Source organism: Piliocolobus tephrosceles, chromosome 10 (assembly GCF_002776525.5).
Source record: "Piliocolobus tephrosceles isolate RC106 chromosome 10, ASM277652v3, whole genome shotgun sequence".
NCBI classification, from domain to species: domain Eukaryota; kingdom Metazoa; phylum Chordata; class Mammalia; order Primates; family Cercopithecidae; genus Piliocolobus; species Piliocolobus tephrosceles.
The window spans coordinates 107085348-107105297 of record NC_045443.1 but is presented as its reverse complement, the minus strand read 5'-3'; the positions used below and the strand labels follow the sequence as shown (position 1 = coordinate 107105297).

The 19950-nt window shown below is 50.7% G+C and overlaps 1 protein-coding gene across 4 annotated transcripts in view; it reads right to left on the bottom strand.

Annotated features, from left to right (window-relative positions):
- Nucleotides 1-1317: 1317 nt before the first annotated feature.
- UBE3B (ubiquitin protein ligase E3B) overlaps nucleotides 1318-19950 on the bottom strand; it is a 59611-nt gene continuing 40978 nt past the window's right edge. For 2 of the 4 annotated variants that reach the window (XM_023199765.2, XM_023199802.2), the window contains 9 exons: nucleotides 16942-17118; nucleotides 16715-16825; nucleotides 13819-13956; nucleotides 13434-13499; nucleotides 11578-11636; nucleotides 7946-8128; nucleotides 7367-7478; nucleotides 4492-4584; nucleotides 3010-3443 (listed from right to left, as the gene is read on the bottom strand). In XM_023199765.2, coding sequence (XP_023055533.2) covers nucleotides 3252-3443; nucleotides 4492-4584; nucleotides 7367-7478; nucleotides 7946-8128; nucleotides 11578-11636; nucleotides 13434-13499; nucleotides 13819-13956; nucleotides 16715-16825; nucleotides 16942-17118 — 1131 coding nt within the window. In that variant the 3' untranslated portion in view covers nucleotides 3010-3251. Of the gene's footprint in view, nucleotides 3444-4491; nucleotides 4585-7366; nucleotides 7479-7529; nucleotides 7650-7945; nucleotides 8129-11577; nucleotides 11637-13433; nucleotides 13500-13818; nucleotides 13957-16714; nucleotides 16826-16941; nucleotides 17119-19950 lie in introns of all 4 variants that reach the window. The other 2 variants (XM_023199709.2, XR_002728690.2) reach the window with 2 other exon arrangements.

Sequence of the window (19950 nt, the reverse complement as noted above, 5' to 3'; positions counted from 1 at the left end):
CTTATGTCTTGTCTCAAAAGTGTAGTAGAAATAATAATAGTCATAATTAACATTTACTCAGGTGCCAGCCCTTTTCTTGGATTATGTCACCAAATCCTCTCAATAGCTCTGACATCATACTAAGGGACCCTAGCGCTTCTCAAACTCTGTTCCAGCTAATTATTCTTAGGCACTTGCAAGTTCTGTCAGCATATTACAATTATATTTCCATTGAAATAATTTTAAAAACCCACTTATTTTTCCTAGTTATAGACACCCCTTCTCTTTGTAGTGATAACTTATAAGTAAAAGCCAGAATGTCACAGAATAAAGCTTTAGTTTTAGGTGGGTGTGCCTCACACTGGAGGCTGGCAATGTGTGTTCTGGGGAGGCAGGTGGTTACAGTGCTTTTTCTTTTAGTTGCATGAATGCTCCTTGTGAGGATGCCTGCGTGCATGAATTCCTCTTGTGTGTTGAGACATCTGACTTCCAGAGAGGCCACAAGCCTCTCAAGGGTTCTTTCTTGACTGGATCCTGACAAGCCAAGTTTGTGCTTTGATCCTCAGGGGCTTCCCGGGCCAGGGGAGCAGCGAGAAGCCACTGGGACATCAGAGCTGTCGAGGGTCAGGGCAGAAGCACCAAGGTAGGGCAAACACCTGGCAGGTCTGACCCGGGCTCCCGGTGCGGGGCTTTCTGCCGAGGAAACCTGGCTGGGGAATGCAATGAGAAGGGCTGTGTGTCCTGTGAGGAGACAGCAAGTGCAATCCTCACTAAGGGAACAATGCCCGGCACACCCAGAAGCAGCTATAAAATTTCACTCCAGACACTTATCTGGGTTTGTATAACATACATTTATCACTTTTGAAAGTTACTACTAGCTGGGCGTGGTGGCTCATGTCTGTAATCCTAGCACTTTGGGAGGCCGAGGTGGGCGGATCACTTGATCCCATGAGTTCGAAACTGGCCTGGGTGACATGGCAAAACCCCAGCTAAAAAAAAAGAAAAAAAAAAAAAAAAAAAAGAATATTACTGTGTAAAACATGGACTGCAAAGATATACACCCAACCCATGGTGACAGCTACCTCTGGGAAGCGGGTGAGAGGGACGGGTCCACAGAGGGTGCTCATCTGAAATGTGTTACTTCTTGAAACACAATTGGAAGCAAAAACAGGACAGACTGTCAACAACCCTGAACTCTGGCTGGGGAGGCAAGGACATGTGCTCTGCGCCCCTCCACATCTTAGCTCCATTGTGGGGGCCTACATGCTCCCTAAGCCCAGACACCAAGCGTGTACGGTTCAGGCACATGGCGGAATGAAATGCAGAACATGGCCATCGTATGCTGAAGTACAAATTTAATAAAGCGTCTGATCACATCTCAATCCATAAGTTAGCTACAAAAACAAAAAATCCTACAACTTTTTAGAGCCATCAAGAGCCATCAAGGTGTCAGTGAACACCAGTTACAAAAGGAGATTCAGTGTTTCAGATAGTGCAATTATTTCTAGCTGCTGAAAAGAATTAAATGAAATTACAAACTACCCCGCCTTGTCAAAAATCCACATGAAGTTGATATTGGTACTTTTAAATCACTCTCTCCCAGTCCCTCACTGGCTCCAACCTTCACGTAATAAAGGATGGGATCCATCTTCCCTGTGCAGGCTGACAGTCTGGGGTCCCCGCATGTATGCACAAACCTGCCCAGCGTGTGCGCACACGTTCAGAAGAAATCCTCAAAGGAACCGAGCGTTTGAAGAAAATGGCAAGTCCCACAGAATCAGAGGTTACTAACACACCTTCAATAATATTAATACATTCCTGTCTTTAAATTCCTTGCCATGTTTCCATCAAAGTAGAGCACACACTGTTTTTCAGAAGCCCAGGGGCTCTGACCTGGGTGGGACACCAGGATGCAGCTGAAACTCTCTGAAGGACTGTGAAGACGAGTGGCCCCTGCTTTGCTGCCACCGTGACAGCTCTTGTTGGAAAATGTTTTGCGGCTTTGAGGAGAGCAGAGGAGGGACTGGGCCTTCCTGGCTTCGAATCTGGCATCAATCTTGGTGGTGCAGGTGCAGGAGCATGAGGTGGGAGAGGGTGGGTGGCTGTCAACACGGACCACAAACAGGGCCTCTGCCTCAGTTCCCTGGAGCTAGAGTAAAGTTCTTACAACAAAGGTAAATAATGAGGGCAGAGGAACACAATGGGTTGGAAGAGAAATGAAGTTAAAAAAAAAGAAAACAAACCCAGAGGGTGTGAGCCTTTGTCAGTGCAACGGGCTTCTGGGTTCCCTGTGCTGAGGAAGGATGGGCAGCAAGACCCAAGTTTCTTGGGGTTTTGCAGTCTCTGGAGTGAAGCCACCGCCCAGACAGGATGGGTACCTTAGGTTCGTGTTTGTTCTTCATTAGATAACCAGCGAGGCAAACAAGCAGGGTCAAAGGCAGCTGTCCTCCGCGGGACAAGCAGGCTATGCATAACAGTCAGCACGTTCTGGACACCGGGCTGCTGCTAAGGGCCAATGTTTTTCTTCTCCCTAACCAGGACGCCAATGTGAATGCATAGGACGGGAACAGGTCCGGCAAGGCTCCCTGGCAGCTCAGCCCGCTGAGGACGCAGGAAGTGGGAGGGCCGTGCTGTGGAGTGCGTGGCTTCAAGGCAGGAACAGCGCCTTGGACTCACGGTGCTCCACAGCGTCCCTAGCAGGCGCCTGCGCCTCCCGGGGCAGCAGATGGGCCTGGTTGTCTGGGAAGAGGTGCTGTGGACGGCATGGAGGCAGAAACTTTGTTGGGTGCATAGAGGCTTGGCGAGGCCTTACCTGAGTAAGAGATTTCAGAAACGGAAGGAGAGGATCTCACGCGCAGTAAGCTTTGTACACTCAGACCCATGCTGCGAAAACCACTCTAGACTCTTGGAATTCCTGGGACTTGTTCATACACAGCTCACTGAGAGGGCTAAGGAAAGACAGACTCCCAGAAAGATCAAACTAGCTAAAAGAAGCCCCTCTGCCATCACCAGGAAGAATGGACCCGTGTCGGTGGAAATCTGGAGGTTTATTTTCTGCAGCCCTGTGCCTTGGGCATCACCTGGATATGCTGTGTAGTGCTGTTGTGGGCGTCTAAAGTTCTTGAGGCCACAAGGGAGTCTCATGGCTATTGAGAGGGTCTAGGGGCCAACATCACCTGGCATGTTGGTCACATTTCCAGGGGCCACACTGCCTCTGGGAACTGAAGGTCCTTGGCAGCCCAGGAGCCCTGGAGGCAGGGCCAGGGTAGGAGCTAGGAGAGTTCGAAGCCCGTGTTCATGCTGATGGCGTAGCGCAGCTTCTCGCGGAGGACGCTCTTCTTGCTGTAGTTGGGCAGCTTGAGCAGGTTGAAGCAGGTGGAGGAGGTGGGCAGGCGGCCGCCTGGCTCCCGCTTGCGGATGGTGAAGAAGCCCCGGAGGACGCTGCCCAGGGTGTCCCCGGTGTCCTGATGGCACACATCATGGGCTTGGATTGGGGAGGGCCTAGTCTGGGAGCCCAGGCAGATGCCAAGGCCGGGGAGCCCAGGGAGGGGGTCTGGCCAGTCCCTGGATGCTGGGCAGAGTGCAGGGCACTGCCCTGGCACCACTACCCGAGGTCAAGCCCCAGACTCAGGACGACTGGCTTCCAGAGAAGCAACCCCTGCTACCTGGGGCCTGCACAGAGAATTCCTGCATTAAGTAATGAGCTTTTGGAAATGGGGCCTTCCAGTTCACAGCTCATTATTGGTTAACCAATTGTCAAAGAGTAGAATGCTGTGAAAACTCTGTTAGGTGCCCAAACATTTCTGAATGCACTTCCTCTCTCCTCACCGGTGCTGTGGCCGGTGGCAGACCATGACTTGGGCCAACTTTCCCTTCAGCATGGAGGCCAAGGACTGTGTAGCTCCCTGTACAAGGTGGCATCAGGGGCTCAAACTGCATCATGAGAGGCAGCTTCACCCAGAGGCGGCCACTGGGTTTTTATGGGGAGTAGGACTCTCATTTGAGCACCCACAGTGGGCCAGGCTCGGGACACACAGAGCTTGGTAACCCTGATGGCATTCCTTCTCCTTAGGCCAGTGAGGAAATGAAGCAGCGTGCCTAGACGTGCAGGGTATGCTGGGGTAGGAGTGGCATTCGAGCTTGCGCCTGTCTGCCTCCTGAGCCCACTCACCTCCCATGCTGCCTCAGATCAGGAGCCCTGGTGAGGCCAGACGCCACTAAAAACAGCATGTACCCACCCCCACTCCAGGTACTCTTCCCTGAGGAAGGAAAGAGAAAGGGGCTGCCGAGAGAGGGCTGAGTCCGTGGGGAGTCTCTGGGGCTGGCTGGTTCTCCTGCAGTGAGAACTGTGGGGCCCTCCTCACTTGGCTCTGAGGGGTCCAGCTGCCTGCTTTGCTGAGATGTGGACTAGGTAAGGGCCCCACACGGTGGGCACAGCAGACAACCACCAAGAGGGAAGTCAAGGAACACTGCCCAAGGCCAGCTCTTCCCCATCCACCCCGTGGGGGGTACCTGATCGTCTGACACCTCCACACAGCGGATGGAGAAGGGAGGCTTGAGGTAGGCGAATCCCAGGAGTGGGGGCCTGGAGCAGCTGGTCACGAACTGCAACACAAAGCAGGGTTAGCGGGGACGGGGCAGGCTCCTGCTCTTCCAGGACGGGCCCTTGCAGCTGTGCAGCATGCATTTGCTCTGTCTGTTACTGTGCTGTAACTGCTGTCTAGCCAGCCGTATGGGGTGGCGGGGTGGATCTGGCCCAAAAACTGGCACACGCCGTACATCTCTCTCAAGCGTGCTGCTCTCGGGGACTAAGACACATGAAACCCATACCCAACAGATGCGACTGGCCACTTCTGAGAGCATGTGTGACTGCAGAGTAGGAAGAGCACAAATGCCCAGCCAGGGCACCGATGAGGTGTCCCCAGGAGGCAGGTCTCCTGTGGGATTGTTAGAGGAACAGAGAAGCGGCTGACACCCTCCCACAGAGAGATCATGTGACGAGAGCATGGGAGACGGTAAGGGTGAGGTGGAGGCTGGTGGCACCTGCTGCGCGTGGTGTGAACAGAAGGAGCCAGGGAGACTCCCACTTGCTGGCCTTGCACTTGGCATCCTGTCGGCCCCTTAGTCATGCAGAGGAGATTGCACAGGTGCAGTCACCTGAGCCCTAGGCCTGCTGAGTTTCAGAGTGGTCTATGTGCTGGGGCCCAGGGGATCCTTTGCAAGAGACTAATAACCTCGCAGCACACTGACAAAAATGAGGCCCCAGCCTCGCTGCAGAGCAGGCCGAGGTGCTAGCAGCCCAAGTGGGGCCCGTGGGCAGCCAGCCACGCTTCCCTGCTACCCCCTGGGAACTCCCAGCATTCTGCAAGTGGCAGCCCCTGCGTTATTCCCCTAAATGTGCTAGCTCATGCTTGGAGAGAGGCATCTGACCAGCCTGGAAATCTAAGTGATAAACTTGCACAGAAGTGTCCCAAGAAACCATTCACTTTAACTCAACCGTAGCCAAGAATGTTCTCCCTTCTCTAGGGGATACAGGGGCTTGTCACTTACACCATCAAGCTGTCCTCCAAAACTCAGGGGCAAGTTGAGGGTTTGGGTCTTGTTATAAATGGTTGTGAGATTCCTGAGACCATCCAAAGACAGTTTATGTGTGTCAGGCATCAAAAGAAGTTTTAAAAAGAGTATTAACAAGATCTACTCCTAGTCTAATATGTTTTATTTATAAAAAACCATAGCAGCATCAATGCAGGAAGCATTTTTGTGTTTCCACACTGCGCCGAGCATTCCCTGAATGCAACCTCATCCAATCACTCTACGGATGCTGTGTGTCGGGGCTGTGGTTAGTCCTGTTGTAAGAATGAGGGGACAGACACAGAAGTATCTGTACATTCCAATTTAGGCTGGCTCAGGTCTGCCTGCTACAAATTCAGGTGGGTCAAAGGAGGGAGGAAGCTTTCCTGCTCCTGGGAGAGGGGAGGAACGGAGGACACAGGAAACCCCTGGATGATCTGCTTGCTTTACATTTAACGGAAGCGTGGTCGTGGTCACATCCACTCCTGGGCAGGAGTTACATTTATTTTGCTTGGCTCTGGAGCCTGTCTGCAGTTGCACAAAAAGGCAGGCACATGGTAAGGAACTGTAGGTTTGGTGACAGGTTATCCAAAGACACAAACACACCTGTTTTGTGGGGCGGCACCTGCACAGTGATGAGACACTGGGTTCCGCTCTGTAGGAGGGGCCAGGGTGAGCCGTTTTATAGCTCGGCAGAAACTGCTCTGGCCATGAGGCCCTTCTGGGAAAACGGAACTGATTCTCCCAGAATTGACTTCTGGAATTCTGTCTGCCTGCCTGCCCTAAATCCCTGGTGACCTGTGGGGATGTGGGGCATCTGTGTTATCTGCTGGACGGAATGAGGGCCTCTTCAACAGGAATAAACTCTCCTCAGAATGACCACCCAGGAGAGAGGAAACCAGCTGTCATTTTAATTGCCAGTGACACTGTCCAGGTTGCCTCAACAGATGAGGCCACATGAGATTGTTCAAGCCCAAACCTCCAAAAGAAAACATTTCAAGGCATTAAATTTACCCCCAGAACATGGCAAGATGTTCACTGATATTCTGTCAAGGAGGAAGGCTGGTGGGGAAATGATAGGATCCCATTTTTAGAGAAATATACACACATATAACACATACACAGAGAAGTGTGTGTGCCATCCAGCATCCTAGAAAATACTTACATGCTGCCGATGTAACAAAAAACAACGCAGTGGCATTAGGGGAGTATTCTGAACATTTACAACTTTTACAGACACCATTACAGGGGAACCAGTTAACGTCAGCCACTTTATTTGCAAAAATACATCTTGATATCAGCCTAAGCAATTGTGTGTGTTTTATTGGGACACGGTGGGTGTATATGTGTGTCTTACGCTATTGAGAAAATGGGTATAGAGAGAGAGCCCCCGGTGATAGGAGTGTAGAGAGTTGACAATTCTATACTAGAGGAACAGCAATTGTTTAAAATTTTGCTTATCTGTATTTTCCTAAGGTAAGGTTCCAAGCAGAGGGTCATTTACTTCTATAATGAAAGGAAATAAACAAAAAAAGATGTTATCAAGGCCAGCATGGGCAAAGGGGAGGACAGAGTGCCGAGCACAACAAGCATGCCCACCTGTGCAGGGGGCCTGAGGCTCGGCCGTGCCCCTCAAGCCCCTCTCTGGTTACTGCTTGGCGTACCGGGAGGCCTGCCTGTGGGATAGGATGTGCTACCCATCTGAGGTCCTCCTGATTAATTTCATTTTCTCCAGCGTAAATTATTACATCAACTGGCCTGGCCTTCCAGGTTTATGAGAATACAGGCATGCATGCATAGGCAATAAATAAAATACCTTCAGAAACATAGCTCTCTCATCCGGCGTGAAGTCGGAGGCCAGAATATCCCAGAGCCAGATGATGACTCTGTGACTTCCGTGGAAACCACCGTAGTAGACTGTGTGCTTCCTGAAACCAATACAGACCTGGGCTCAGCAACGTGCTAGGGTGGGCACTTACAGACAGGCAGGCAGGTCATGCAGACAGCTGGCACGGTCCACTCTGGCAGGCGTGGGGAACACTACTAACTTCTCTTAAAGCCAGAAGTTCATGCCTCAATAACTCCATCTCCCTGGGAAGCTAAAAGGGTGGAGAATTTGAGAGCTGGCCCTGCTGTTCCTAAGCAGAGGCCAACCCCAGATCCTCTGACCCCATCTCCTAGAGCTTCAGAGAATCCCCAGTCCTCAGGCCTGCTTCCACTTAATCTCTAGGTAAACAAAGGGTCAAGCTTTTAATCCAAAACAGTTCAGCCAGTCCAGGGAGGAGGAGATCTGGAGACAGGCTCCTGAAACAGCCTTCTAAAAGGAACCCAGTGAGGGAGCAGCTGGCTTTCTGGGAGGCCTAGGAATTTCACCCTCCCCCTACCCGCCTCTTACTTTAAATCTTCCAGATCAATCTCAGCATTGTCGCCAGAGATGAGACGCTGCAGTTCAGGAGCTGAGAACATTCGGATCCACTCGGGTTTGATAATGGAACGGAATCCGCTAATGAGGGCAGCTGTCTGGTTTTTTATTTGAGTGTGCATTCGAAAATGTGCCATCAGATGGATGTAGCTAATTCTGTTGCCAACAAGGAAGAGAAAACAATGACAATTAACAGGACGGGGCAGGCTGTCACCAATGGGCTGAAAGATGAGTCTAGTCTTTTCTGAACCATTTTACAAAAAACACAAATAGTACCAGAGTGTTTCATCAGAACAATGACAATGGCGACAATGATGACAGCACTCATGAACTGCACACCATGCGCCACTGTGAACGCATCAAGCCTTCGAGGGCACTGCATCCTTCACTCTGCCCCAAAACCCACAGGTCACACCTCAAGTCCCCACTGTGTCGGAAATCACAAGGAGACATTCCCCAGGTAAGAAGAGGGCCCTTCTTAGAACAAAGGGTGCTTTTGGTACTTTCATTTAATCTCATTCTTCTGGACATAAATCAAGTAAGATACCATTCAGTCCTCTAATAAGTTTTAAAGTAAAAAATTGTTTCATGTCATAACTTGAATCAAAACCTTGCTAATCTGGACCAACAGTCTAATGCTACAGCAAGGCGAAACTGTAGATGCTTTAAACACACAGCTGGGCCAGGAGTGGACTCAACTGGGAAGTCAGAGCAACTTACAATGGTTCCAAGCAGAGGGTCTCTGGGTCTGCTTTGGTGAACACAGTGCCCTCAACTACAACTGCATAGAGCACAGAATCCTCTCAACAGGTTACATACATTCTAACAGGCTTGCTAGCATTGTTAATTTCTTTTTTCTTTTTATTTATTTATTTTTTGAGATGGAGTCTCATTCCGTCACCCAAGCTGGAGTGCAGTGGTGCCATCTCGGCTCACTGCAACCTCCACCTCCTGGGTTTAAGCGATTCTCCTGCCTCAGCCTCCCAAGTAGCTGGGACTACAGGCACCCACCACCACAGCCGGTTAATTTTTTTGTATTTCTAGTAGAGATGGGATTCACCATGTTGGACCAGACTGGTTTCGAACTCCTGACCTTAGGTGATCTGCCCGCCTCGGCTTCCCAAAGTGCTGGGATTATAGGCATAAGCCAACGTGCCTGGACTTTTCTTTTCTTTTCTTTTTTTTTTTTTTGAGATGGAGTTTCATTCTTGTCGCTCAGGCTGGAGTGCAATGGCACGATCTCGGCTCACTGCAACCTCTGCCTCCTGGGTTCAAGTGATTTTCCTGCCTCAGTCTCCTGAGCTGACATTACAGTGCCCGCCACCATGCCCAGCTAATTTTTGTATTTTTAGTGGAGACGGAGTTTCACCATGTTGGCCAGGCTGGTCTCCAACTCCTGACCTCAGGTGATCCACCTGCCTTGGCCTCCCAAAGTGCTGGGATTACAGGTGTGAGCCACTGCACCCAGCCTTGCATCACTGATTTCCTAGCAAAGAACTTGAGCCCGACCCAGGTACGACTCTCACCAATTCCAAATTAGTACAGTCCAAATAAATGTTTTACAATGCTAAAGCTTTAGTGATCTTGAAAATATCCCTATTAAAAATTTTTTTCCAGCAGCAAACCTGTACATTAATCCATTCAAATATGATTTTCCTATCATTGCTCCTTCCAGGTATTCTGTGAAGCAGGTGACGAGTACTGTTTTACTGAGAAAGGGGGAGGAGAAGAAAGGGGGTGAGAAGGAAGGAAGGAGAGAAGGAGGTAGGAGAGACGAGAGGATGGGAAACATCCAACACTCATCAAGTGCAAGATCAAGTATCACCCCTAAAGAGGGAGAAACTGGCACTGCCAGGCCTTTTGAGTTAGTATGCAGAACTGAGTATCCTTGCCCTGACCTGAGGCTTTATGCTATAAATCTGTGAAACAAGTTTCCACACAGGCGGTTTCCCGGCAGGACAGCACTTTCCCTCCAGCACAGTCTGCCCCCACCTACCTCCTCTGGGCGCTCTACCTAGCAGCCAGTGTCTATGTGGGAAGAGTGAGTGACTGCCTACCGTCACCCCCAAGCTGCAACACCTGGCAACGCGTGGCCTCTCGGGGGGTTGGCAGGATCCGTGTGACACGTCACCCATCTGAGGATGGTAATCATCACTGCTGTCATTTAAGCCCTCCTCTGAGCCTGACACCCAGGAAGGTATTTTATATACATTGCCCTATGAGCACCCCTCTAAGGAATGGCTACAGGTTACACGGCAGGCAGGGGCAGGACTCACCCTTGCTCTCCCTGGCCCTGGCTGGGCTCTCTCTACTCTCCCAGGCAGTCCCTCCCAACCTGCACTTTGTTCCTTCTAAGTTTTCAAACTAATGCCCTGTGGTCAAGGAGCAAGGTCGGTGTATTTCAATCATTATGAAAACAGGGTCTGTTCTCCTGACACTTCTGACAGTCTAAATAAAAAACTCCCAAGCTTGCAGACTGACCGAACCACCTGATCCAAGAGGAACACGACGCTTGGGAACACTGGACTGTGACGTGCATCTGATTCAAATGACTCACCAGGTGGGACTGAGCCCTCACTTGTCACTAAGGAGACTGATGCTCCAATTAATAGTTCAAAAGCTCACCTGAGCCTGGCGGCGGGAGACTGATAAATTGACAAAGGGGCCAATGTCTGCTTCTCATGCCAGGCTCTGCTGTTTAAATTAGGTGACAATAGGGTCGGGTGGAGACCATGCACTGAGAGTTTTTTGCTTCTAGGGACCAAAAAGGATGACATTTATGATAGATTCTGCAGAGCCCTTTATCTGTGACGATAGTTGCTGGGCCTCAGAGTCTCTCCCATTCCCATGTCTAAGGACCTCCGTCTGCGGCATTTGAATTCACCATTGTGTCTTCTCAAGAACACTGTTTTATACAACTGCCACGTGCTATCATCCAAAATGATCTGCCCCTCCTCGCCAAGGTGTCGTTCTACCTCTGTGCTCTCTGGGTTCAGGACAGTGTGCTGAATGGCTCAGAATCCATCTGTCTGCATCTAGGGCCGTTATTAAACTCCTAAGAACACTGTGGCCTGGGTGCCTCTGACCTTAGAAGTGCTACTGCAAAAAATAAATGGTCAATTCTTATTTTGCAAATCAATATATATATATTTTTGAGACAGAGTCTCACTCTGTCGCCCAGGCTGGAATGCACTAGTGCGATCTTGGCTCACTGCAATCTCCACCTCCCAAGTTCAAGCGATTCTCCTGCCTCAACCTCCTGAGTTGCTGGGATTACAGGCACACGCCACCACACCCAGCTAATTTCTGTATTTTTAGTAGAGACAGGGTTTCACCATGTTGATCAGGCTGGTCTCGAACTCTTGACCTCATAATCTGCCCACATCAGCCTACCAAAGTGCTGGGATTATAGGCGTGAGCCACTGCACCCAGCTGCAAATTGAATTTAATATAATTCTGGCCTATGAACTGTAACCGGTAAATTCCATTATATTTATGGCCTCTTTCTACTTCAATCTATCTTAATAAATTCTCAACATAAGCCCAGAGAGCCAGAATGAAGTCTTTTCAAGTGGTGACCTTAAAAATCTAATTGCTATACTCACTTATTTTCATTTGTAACAGGAATGGTCTTCCCTCCAGGAATCAGTTCATGGCAAACAAGCTGGGGGAGAAGATGGGAGTCATTACTAGGGAGGACTCTAATGGGGAAATAAAGCTTCCCGGAGATGAGAGGGCCCGGTGCAAACATCCATGATAATGATGGAATTAAGATGGCACATGCTTGGGAACCATCCGTTCTCATAAAAAGTCAAGGCTGAACTATCAACAAGCAGACCCTGCATGATCGATATGAAAGGTTTTTTTTCTCACCCAATCCTTGTTCAAACATTTGTATTAAGACTTCGGGATGTCATGGAGGGGAATGTGTTGGCATTTCGGAGCAGAGCAGGATGGTTAAATAAACACTGGTACATCCATACCCTGGAATCGTGCAGGTACTAAACAATGTGATGAAAATGTGCATTTACTAAAAAGGTGAAAAAAGGCCACTGATGTAACAACATGCACAGAATGGTGTCATTTCTGGAAAGAGACAGACTCTGGAAACAGTCTCAAAGGACGCAGGTAACACACTACCACGGGCAGGCTGTGGGCACTGGCATTACAGGCAGCTTGCATTTTCATCTTTTGCTCATATTAGAGCTAAATTTTTTTGTTAGAAGTTTCATTATCTTTAACGTTGGGAGAGAAAATTATGTTAGGAGGAAGCCTCAACATCTGATTATAGATTTATTTTAAACTCTAAAATCAACTGCTTCTTTCAACTTCAGGAACACTTCTGTGCATCACCTAAAAATCAAAGGACATATCATTTAAAGCCAATCTTAATAGCAATTCTGTGAAGATTCTAGAACCCTACAGATCCAGAAAGGAACAAATGATCCCAGTCCCACTGCTGTCAACATCTCGAGTGGCACTGTGGGCTTTAAAGCTGAAAGGGCCCTTAAGAATCAGCCAGCCTGAGGTTTCCCAATTCCAGGAATACCCTGCCCGTGAACTATTCTGTAGAGAACGATCCTGTGAGACAGCATTCTTTCCTTCCTTCAAAGAAGAGTTCTGGGTCTGAGGAGTTAGCGAAGCTTGAGGTTAACTCAGCTCCACTTTGGTTTCCTCCTCACAGGCTGCTCTGAGCCTTCACATGCCACATGTCAGCCTCCCCAGGGGCCTTTCAGGAGGACAGGCCACGCAGGGCTCCCAGCGGTGCTTACAGACTGGGCCCATCCAGGACTCCCATCTGGCAAATGGATATGGAAAGTGTGGCTCAGGGAGACTGGGGGTTCTCTCTGAGGTGCCCAAGCACGAGTCTAAGAATTCGGCTCTGCATTAAGAAGCTCATGGCGCCGTTTCTGCCAAGCGGCCCTTGGACATGCACTCCCAGAGCCTCATGCAGGGACCTCCATCAGGACACAATCAGAGGGGGTGGAGGCCGCTACAGAGAAAAGCCAGAAGGAAACGTGGGTGGAGACGTGCCACGGCCCTGAGTCCAGGGTCTCTGCTCCCTGCTCTGCTCTGCATGCCAAGCCATGAACATGCACAGGCTTCTGCTTGAGGCACTTCTCGGGTGGCATCTTCCCCTTCTCTAAGACATAATCCTCCATTTGTAACAGCTAATCCTCACCATGGTAACGAAAAGCCATGTTACAAATGGGGAATTACCCTAAAATGCGATATAAGAAAGCAGGGTCTCCTTGGGAAGCTTCAAAGGCCAGGTCAACTGGAAGGAAAGGAGGGGGCCCTCTCTCCTGGCAAGATGGGAGGAGGATGGGCGAGGGGTGGGGAGGACGAGGGACCAGACAGAGCCTCAGTTTGGGGCTCTGAGGAAAACACAAACAACACGGCAGGTCTCAGGAACCCGTGGGGGCAGTGGAAAAGGAGCTCAGCCAGAGGGCGGACCTACCTGACCCATGACGTCCTCGTCGTAAGACAGTGTCAGGCCCAGGTCAGCGATGTCCCCGTCATAGCGCTAACGTAACAGAGAAGGGGAAAGTGTTGGGGCCGTGGAACACTACGTGCTTAGAGGTTTAACCCTCCCCTGAGGTGTTACTTTGCTGCTGTGAACACCCATGGCTGCTGAACAGCCTGACGCAAAGAAGGTCATTGGTGACTTTGAGGCAGGAGGTTGTGAGGATCAGCCCTGAGTGGGACTGCCCACAGGGGGACGTGGGGGGCCTGCAGCAGCTACAGTGACAGCAAAAGGAGACAGGCCATCTCCTTCTGGGACTCTGCAAAGCTGTGAGTTCACACCAGTGCTTGGCTTAGCTCACCCAGCATTCCACACTCACCTTGATGGAGGTGAGGTTTTTATAGAACTCGGAGTCCAGAGAAGGCAGTTCATCCACTGAGCTATAGAAGACGCTGTGGTGGTGCCCGAGCAGCTGGCTCAGGAAGAAGGATGCGAATGGCACGTCCACCACAATTCCCTGGGAGAGCAGAGAAGCAGAGCTGTCGATCGGCCAGGATTCTGATGCAGTGTTTGGATCGGGGTGGCTCAGGGTGCAGACATGGCCCGAGGGTGCCATCGGCATTTCCAGGCCCCTCCTAAGTTTCCAATCTGGAGAGCAGTATCTCCCCATCCTCTACCAAATACCCCAGAGTGCCTCCTGGGGACATTACAGCGCAAGTGGTCAGGACACAGGGTTTGGAGCTACAGTGCTGAGGGATTAAATCCTAGCTGGGCTGCTGCCAGGCCAGGGCCCTCAGCTGTCTCACCTGTCCGTGGGGAGCAGCACCAGCCTCTCAGGTAAGAGGATGGAGCGGGCACAGTACCAGGCCCCCAAGCTCTCAGAGCAGCCGTGGCATGGGCAGGGGCCCGAGGAGCAGAGGAGAAGCTCTCCCCCAAAGGCAGGGTTGGGGAGCTTCCGGGAGGAAAAGCCAGCTAAGCGAGGCATAAAGTAGCCAGCCAGGCACTGGTACGAGGCCCCAGGAGTGCTCCAGGGATGGAGGGCACGTAAGCAATGGAAGCTACGTCCAAAGAGCACGCAAGGTCAGGTCAGGCAGGGCCCATAAGCCTCACTGCAGGCTGGATTCTGTCCAGAGGGCTCCGAGCAGAGACGGGACAGAGCTGCACTTTTATGCGGGGAATGGGCTGGTGAGAGGAAGACAGGAGGCAGAGACACAGCCAGACGGCTGTGGCATGCTGCCGGGGAAAACGCCGACAGACTGTGCCAGGGTAGCGGCAGGAGGGTGGTGAGAGACATGTGGACTGGAGAGGCTGAGAGGGGACAGTCACTCGGACTTGACGACGCCTGTCAGAGGCCCTTGAGGGGTAAATGAGTTAATCCATGCCACTCCTCACGGAGGGCCTAGCAGGTCCCATCTTCTCTCGTCAATTGCAATTACTGTCGGAGGTGAGGGAGGGAAAGGACACAGAGGCGAGGCCTGGGAAATGAGATGACATTCAGAAAAGCCAGGAGGCCAAGCTTTCCAGGTGGCTCAGGCTCTTCTGAGTGTCATCACAGCAACGCGTTTAAAGGAAAACACATGCCATGTGCTCGGGTGAGTCCTAATGGGATTTTTAACTTTCTCAGTGGCAATCAACTGAGAAATTGTCTCCATTATGCAGATGAGGAAACAGAGACACAGAGAATGGGCCCAGGACCCAAATCACTGGAGGGCACAAGGAAGACTGGACGGTGTTTGGGCAGGGACTCAGATGGGCCACCTGATTCCATCATGGCCGGGGACTGAGGCCTGTGCACACAGGCTGTTTGCAAACAGAGAGAGAACAATGGATTATTCGAGAGTGAAAGGAGTTTGGCCCTGAGACCTCCCTCTCAGCTTGGCCAGCTGCTGGCTCTTTCTGTTTGGAAAGCATCTGGCTTCTCCAGGTTCCTGGGGCATGCGAAGAGTGCTGCCCAGGTGGCTCACTTCCTCCGTACTTGGGCCAGAAGCTCAGCAGAGCCTGAGACCCAGGAAAGGTCCCTGCAGCTCTGGAGCCCGCTGCAAAGGCCACACAGACTAGCTGGGCTTGTGCTGCAGCTTTCCTTCCTCCTGAGAAGCAGGACTCTTCCCAGGAACAGGCGGTGACTTCCCACTCAGGGTGGTCCCACCTCGGCTTTCAATGGACAGGGAGCAGGAGCTGTGTGGACCACGACGTCGCTCTGACCCCATGAGGCCACAGAGTGGAAACCCAGACTCACTTCCTCTTAGTAAGGTGAGGATGACTGCTCCAATCCACCTGGGGTGAGCAGCTGCTGGGCACTGTGAAAGGCCCTCCTCACTTACCATCAACGGCAACCCAGGAACGTGGTTTTTCTTATCTCCACTTTACTGATGAGAGAACGGGCCTTAAAAACTAAAGGAACTTGAAGGTACACGGTCACATGGCTGACTAGGAACAGCTGGTCCTGACCTGTTGCCATGGCTGGGAAACACTTAATCAAACAGCACAAGATTTTTTTTTTTTCTTTTTTTGAGACGGAGTCTCGCTCTGTTGCCCAGGCTGGAGTGCAGTGGCTGGATCTCGGCTCACTGCAAGCTCCGCCTCCCAGGTTTACGCCATTCTCCTGCCTCAGCCTCCCGAGTAGCTGGGACTACAGGCGCCCACCACCTCGCCCGGCTAGTTTTTTTGTATTTTTTAGTAGAGACGGGGGTTTCACTGTTAGCCAGGATGGTCTCGATCTCCTGACCTCGTGATCCGCCCGTCTTGGCCTCCCAAAGTGTTGGGATTACAGGCTTGAGCCACCGCGCCCGGCCAGCACAAGATTTTAAAACTATCAAACTCCACAAAATGCTGCCCTCCTACAATGGGGATCCAGCCTCCGTGTGGCCATCTGGCTCTGCACACCACTCCTCACGCCTCAGGAAACAAGAGGGCTGGCTTACGACTTGGGCCGGCCTGGGTTCAAATTCCGCCTCTACCCCGGCTTGGGTTCAAATTCCACCTCTACTACTTAACTAGCAACGAGACTCTGGACAGGTGACTCCTCAAAGCTTCAGGTCTCCCATCTTTAAATAGCCAGGACAGCAGCAGCCCTGTCACAGGGCTGTCGATGGGATGAGATGGCACAGGCCAAGTGCCCAGCACTAGTGTACAACAAACCTTGGTTCCTGCCCCGTCCTCGCTTGTACCCTAGTGACAGTTTATATGGCCAAGCCTGATCACATATGTGTATATGAGGAAGCCCATGATACCGCTAACATTTTATTTTACATTTCTCTGTTTCTTAACGTTCCTACCTCATACACAGCCTTCCCCAGCATCTTCCCCACAAACTCGAAGAGCTGCAGGTAATTCTCGTGGATATAGGATGTGGGTGAGGGGTACAGCCTCTCATCCCCACTGGTTGTCTGCAAGGCAAAAAGACAGGGAGAGGCAGAGGTCAAGTGCCTTGCAAGGAGCAAGTTCAGCTCTTCACTTCTTGAATCTGGCTGCTGTCAACCCTGCTGTCCCTCCCCTTAAATACCTTGAACAGATTGAGTGCCGGGTCAAACACTCTCTTGATGATCTCTTCCAAGAACTCCTTAAAAACACCGTCTTGATCAATCCCTGCTTCGTCCACCCCGAGGTCATTGACAAACTTCACACGGATGACTCCCTTCATGGCGTGCTGGGAGAGCTGCCGAAGCTGCTCATAGCCATCCTGCCAAGAGCAGAATTACAGCCCAATAGGAAGCCCAGAGACTTCTGCACAATTCGGGGTTCCCTCTCCTCTGTGCGAAGCTCTCCCAGCATCATTACCAAATGTGCAAATTATGACACATGGGTGCATGACAGGAGCCATTCTCACCCGGTTTTGAATGGGCGCTGATTAAAAGGAGAGATTCATTTGGGGATGTGATGGTACTGCTCCTTGGCAATGGGAGACTGACCTCAAGGGGACAGAGAAGTGAGATGGGGAAATTAGACAAAATGAGTCATGACAAGCTCCTGGCCATCAGACAAAGGATGAAAGAAACCGGGACAAGATGCATTTCTCTCTTTCTCAATGCTAAGAGTACCTTTAGCTCATGGTAAAAAAAAAAAAAAAAAAAAGGTAAAAAGAAAAAAAATCAAACCTACAGAACACTATAAAATGAAAAGAATTACCCATCAACCCTCATCTCCTGCTGCCTTCCCAATCATGAAGAGCCTGCAAGTCATGCTGAGGAATTTAGGGGGCACGCTGAGGAATTTAGGGGGCATCCTGAGGGTGATGGGAGCCGCAGAAGGTTTTAGGCAGAGTAACAGGGCTGACTTTCTGTCAGATCTTTCTATTGGCAGCAGAGCAGGTGGATGGCAGGGACCAAGGCAGGGAGCAGAGACCAAGACGTGGGGGTGGTGCTGGGCCTGGACTTCTGGCTGGTGGTCAGCTCTCTTAGGACACAGCCATTCAGCACATCTTCTCTATCCAGACCTCAACATGCACAGCCCCAGAACCACCACTTCGGAGTTCTCCTACTAAATCATCTGTTTAGTTTGTCTCTTGATTTTAATCTGTTGGGGCCTTCCTGGCTTCTGGTTTCATCATGTAATGCATTCCTAGTACTTGGGGTGCTGAGGTTTTATTTCAGAGCAGTGACTATAAAAACAGTGCTGAACAGCACAGGGCCCAGGGAAGAGTCTGTTGGCTCCACTTGAGAGGCCCCATCACCAGGTGAAACTGACGTCTTCAGATGCTGTGACGGAACAAGTGACCAATCAACCCTGCTGTCCTGTGAAGGCCACGCCACACTTCTCCCTTTCAGCTACAACTGGAACCCTGTCACATGTTGTGCAGAGGTCAGACAGACCATCTCCGTAGCATCCACTCAGCTGCTGTCTGGTCCCCTCATCACAAAGTAAATGAGACCTGTACGGCGAGACCTGTTTTGGGGAACCCTTGCTGCCTTCCTGCCACGCTCACTCAGTGATCCCCAAAGGACTATCCTATGGTGCCCCTGAGTCTTATTCAGGGGTCAGGCTCCACAAAGTTAGTGGGCAAGGGAAAAATTACCTCTCAAGACCCCTAAGTCACCAGTGGGAACAGGAACACAGTTTTGTGGAGGCAAACCTGAGAAGGACTTTTTATGTACATAAAGTTTGAGAATCATTAAGTTAGATGACAAAAGGGAGAAACAGGAAGTCACTAGGTAGCTGTAACAGCATTTAAGCCATTCTGCCTAAATTTAAGATAATTATCTTGGGCCGGGCGCGGTGGCTCACGCCTGTAATCCCAGCACTTTGGGAGGCCGAGACGGGCGGATCACGAGGTCAGGAGATCGAGACCATCCTGGCTAACATGGTGAAACCCTGTCTCTACTAAAAAATATAAAAAAACTAGCCGGGTGAGGTGGCGGGCGCCTGTAGTCCCAGCTACTCGGGAGGCTGAGGCAGGAGAATGGCGTGAACCCGGGAGGCGGAGCTTGCAGTGAGCCGAGATCCGGCCACTGCACTCCAGTCTGGGAGACAAAGCGAGACTCCGTCTCAAAAAAAAAAAAAAAAAGATAATTATCTTGGCACCGAGATGAGGACGGATGGAGAATTCCAACAAGTTCCTGTCTGCCTGCAGGAGTTCCTCCATCCTGCTTTAAAATTATGCCTCCCCAGCCTTCACACGGATTAGCAGATACATTTGTGGTTATGTGGATGAAATGGGATGGTATGTGTGAATGCACGTGGCACATGGCCGAGCTCAAGGAGCATTTACTGGATTCAAATCTCAGTCTTGCTTGACCGGCTCCACATCAGCCTCTTTGTTAAAAAGTTTAGAGGGGACTGCCTCTTGTGCTACGTTTCCTGCCTTCTGGGAACTGGCGTGGGTGTGAGAGGATTATATCCATGCCTCTTGGGAGGTGAATGTGAGTCAGCGTTCCTCCTCTTCACTGCATCTCAACGTGCAGACACAGGGAATACCGAGCTAGAAAAGGGATGCCTGGCTTCCAGGCCCAGCTCTGTCAATGATATCCAAGTGACCTTGACTGTTTGAAGTTCTCTGGCCTCAGTTCTGCCTTTGACAGAGACAGGGGAAAGGACTGGATAAGAGTATGTTTGAGGATCCTTCTGGTTCTGAATGCTAGAGTTCCAGTGCAAACTCACCCTCTGGGAAGAAGAGCCTTCCTACAGGACTTTAATATCTGGAAGCGACACAGAAGCACAGCCCTCAATCCTAACCATAAGAAAACAAAACAAAACCCAGGAGAGCATGAGTCTGCGATCAGCTTACTGACGCCCCCTTGTGTCCAAATCCAGCAAAGGCCCCTGGGTTCTCATATTCTACTAACCAAGCCACCAGATTATGAGAACTGGGATAACAATGAACAATCCTCTTCCCTTCTCCAGTGGAAAGTAAAGAGGAAAAGGAACTCTGCCTAAAGCCTAAGACAGACATCTCTTTTGCCATCCCTGAGGGATGTGTTTTAAAAAGTAGGGCCAGAGTAATTGGGATGTCAAGTGAATTTCCAATAAGCAATGACATTTGTGAAGGGAGTCGGGGGATTCTGCCACTCTCAGGAGA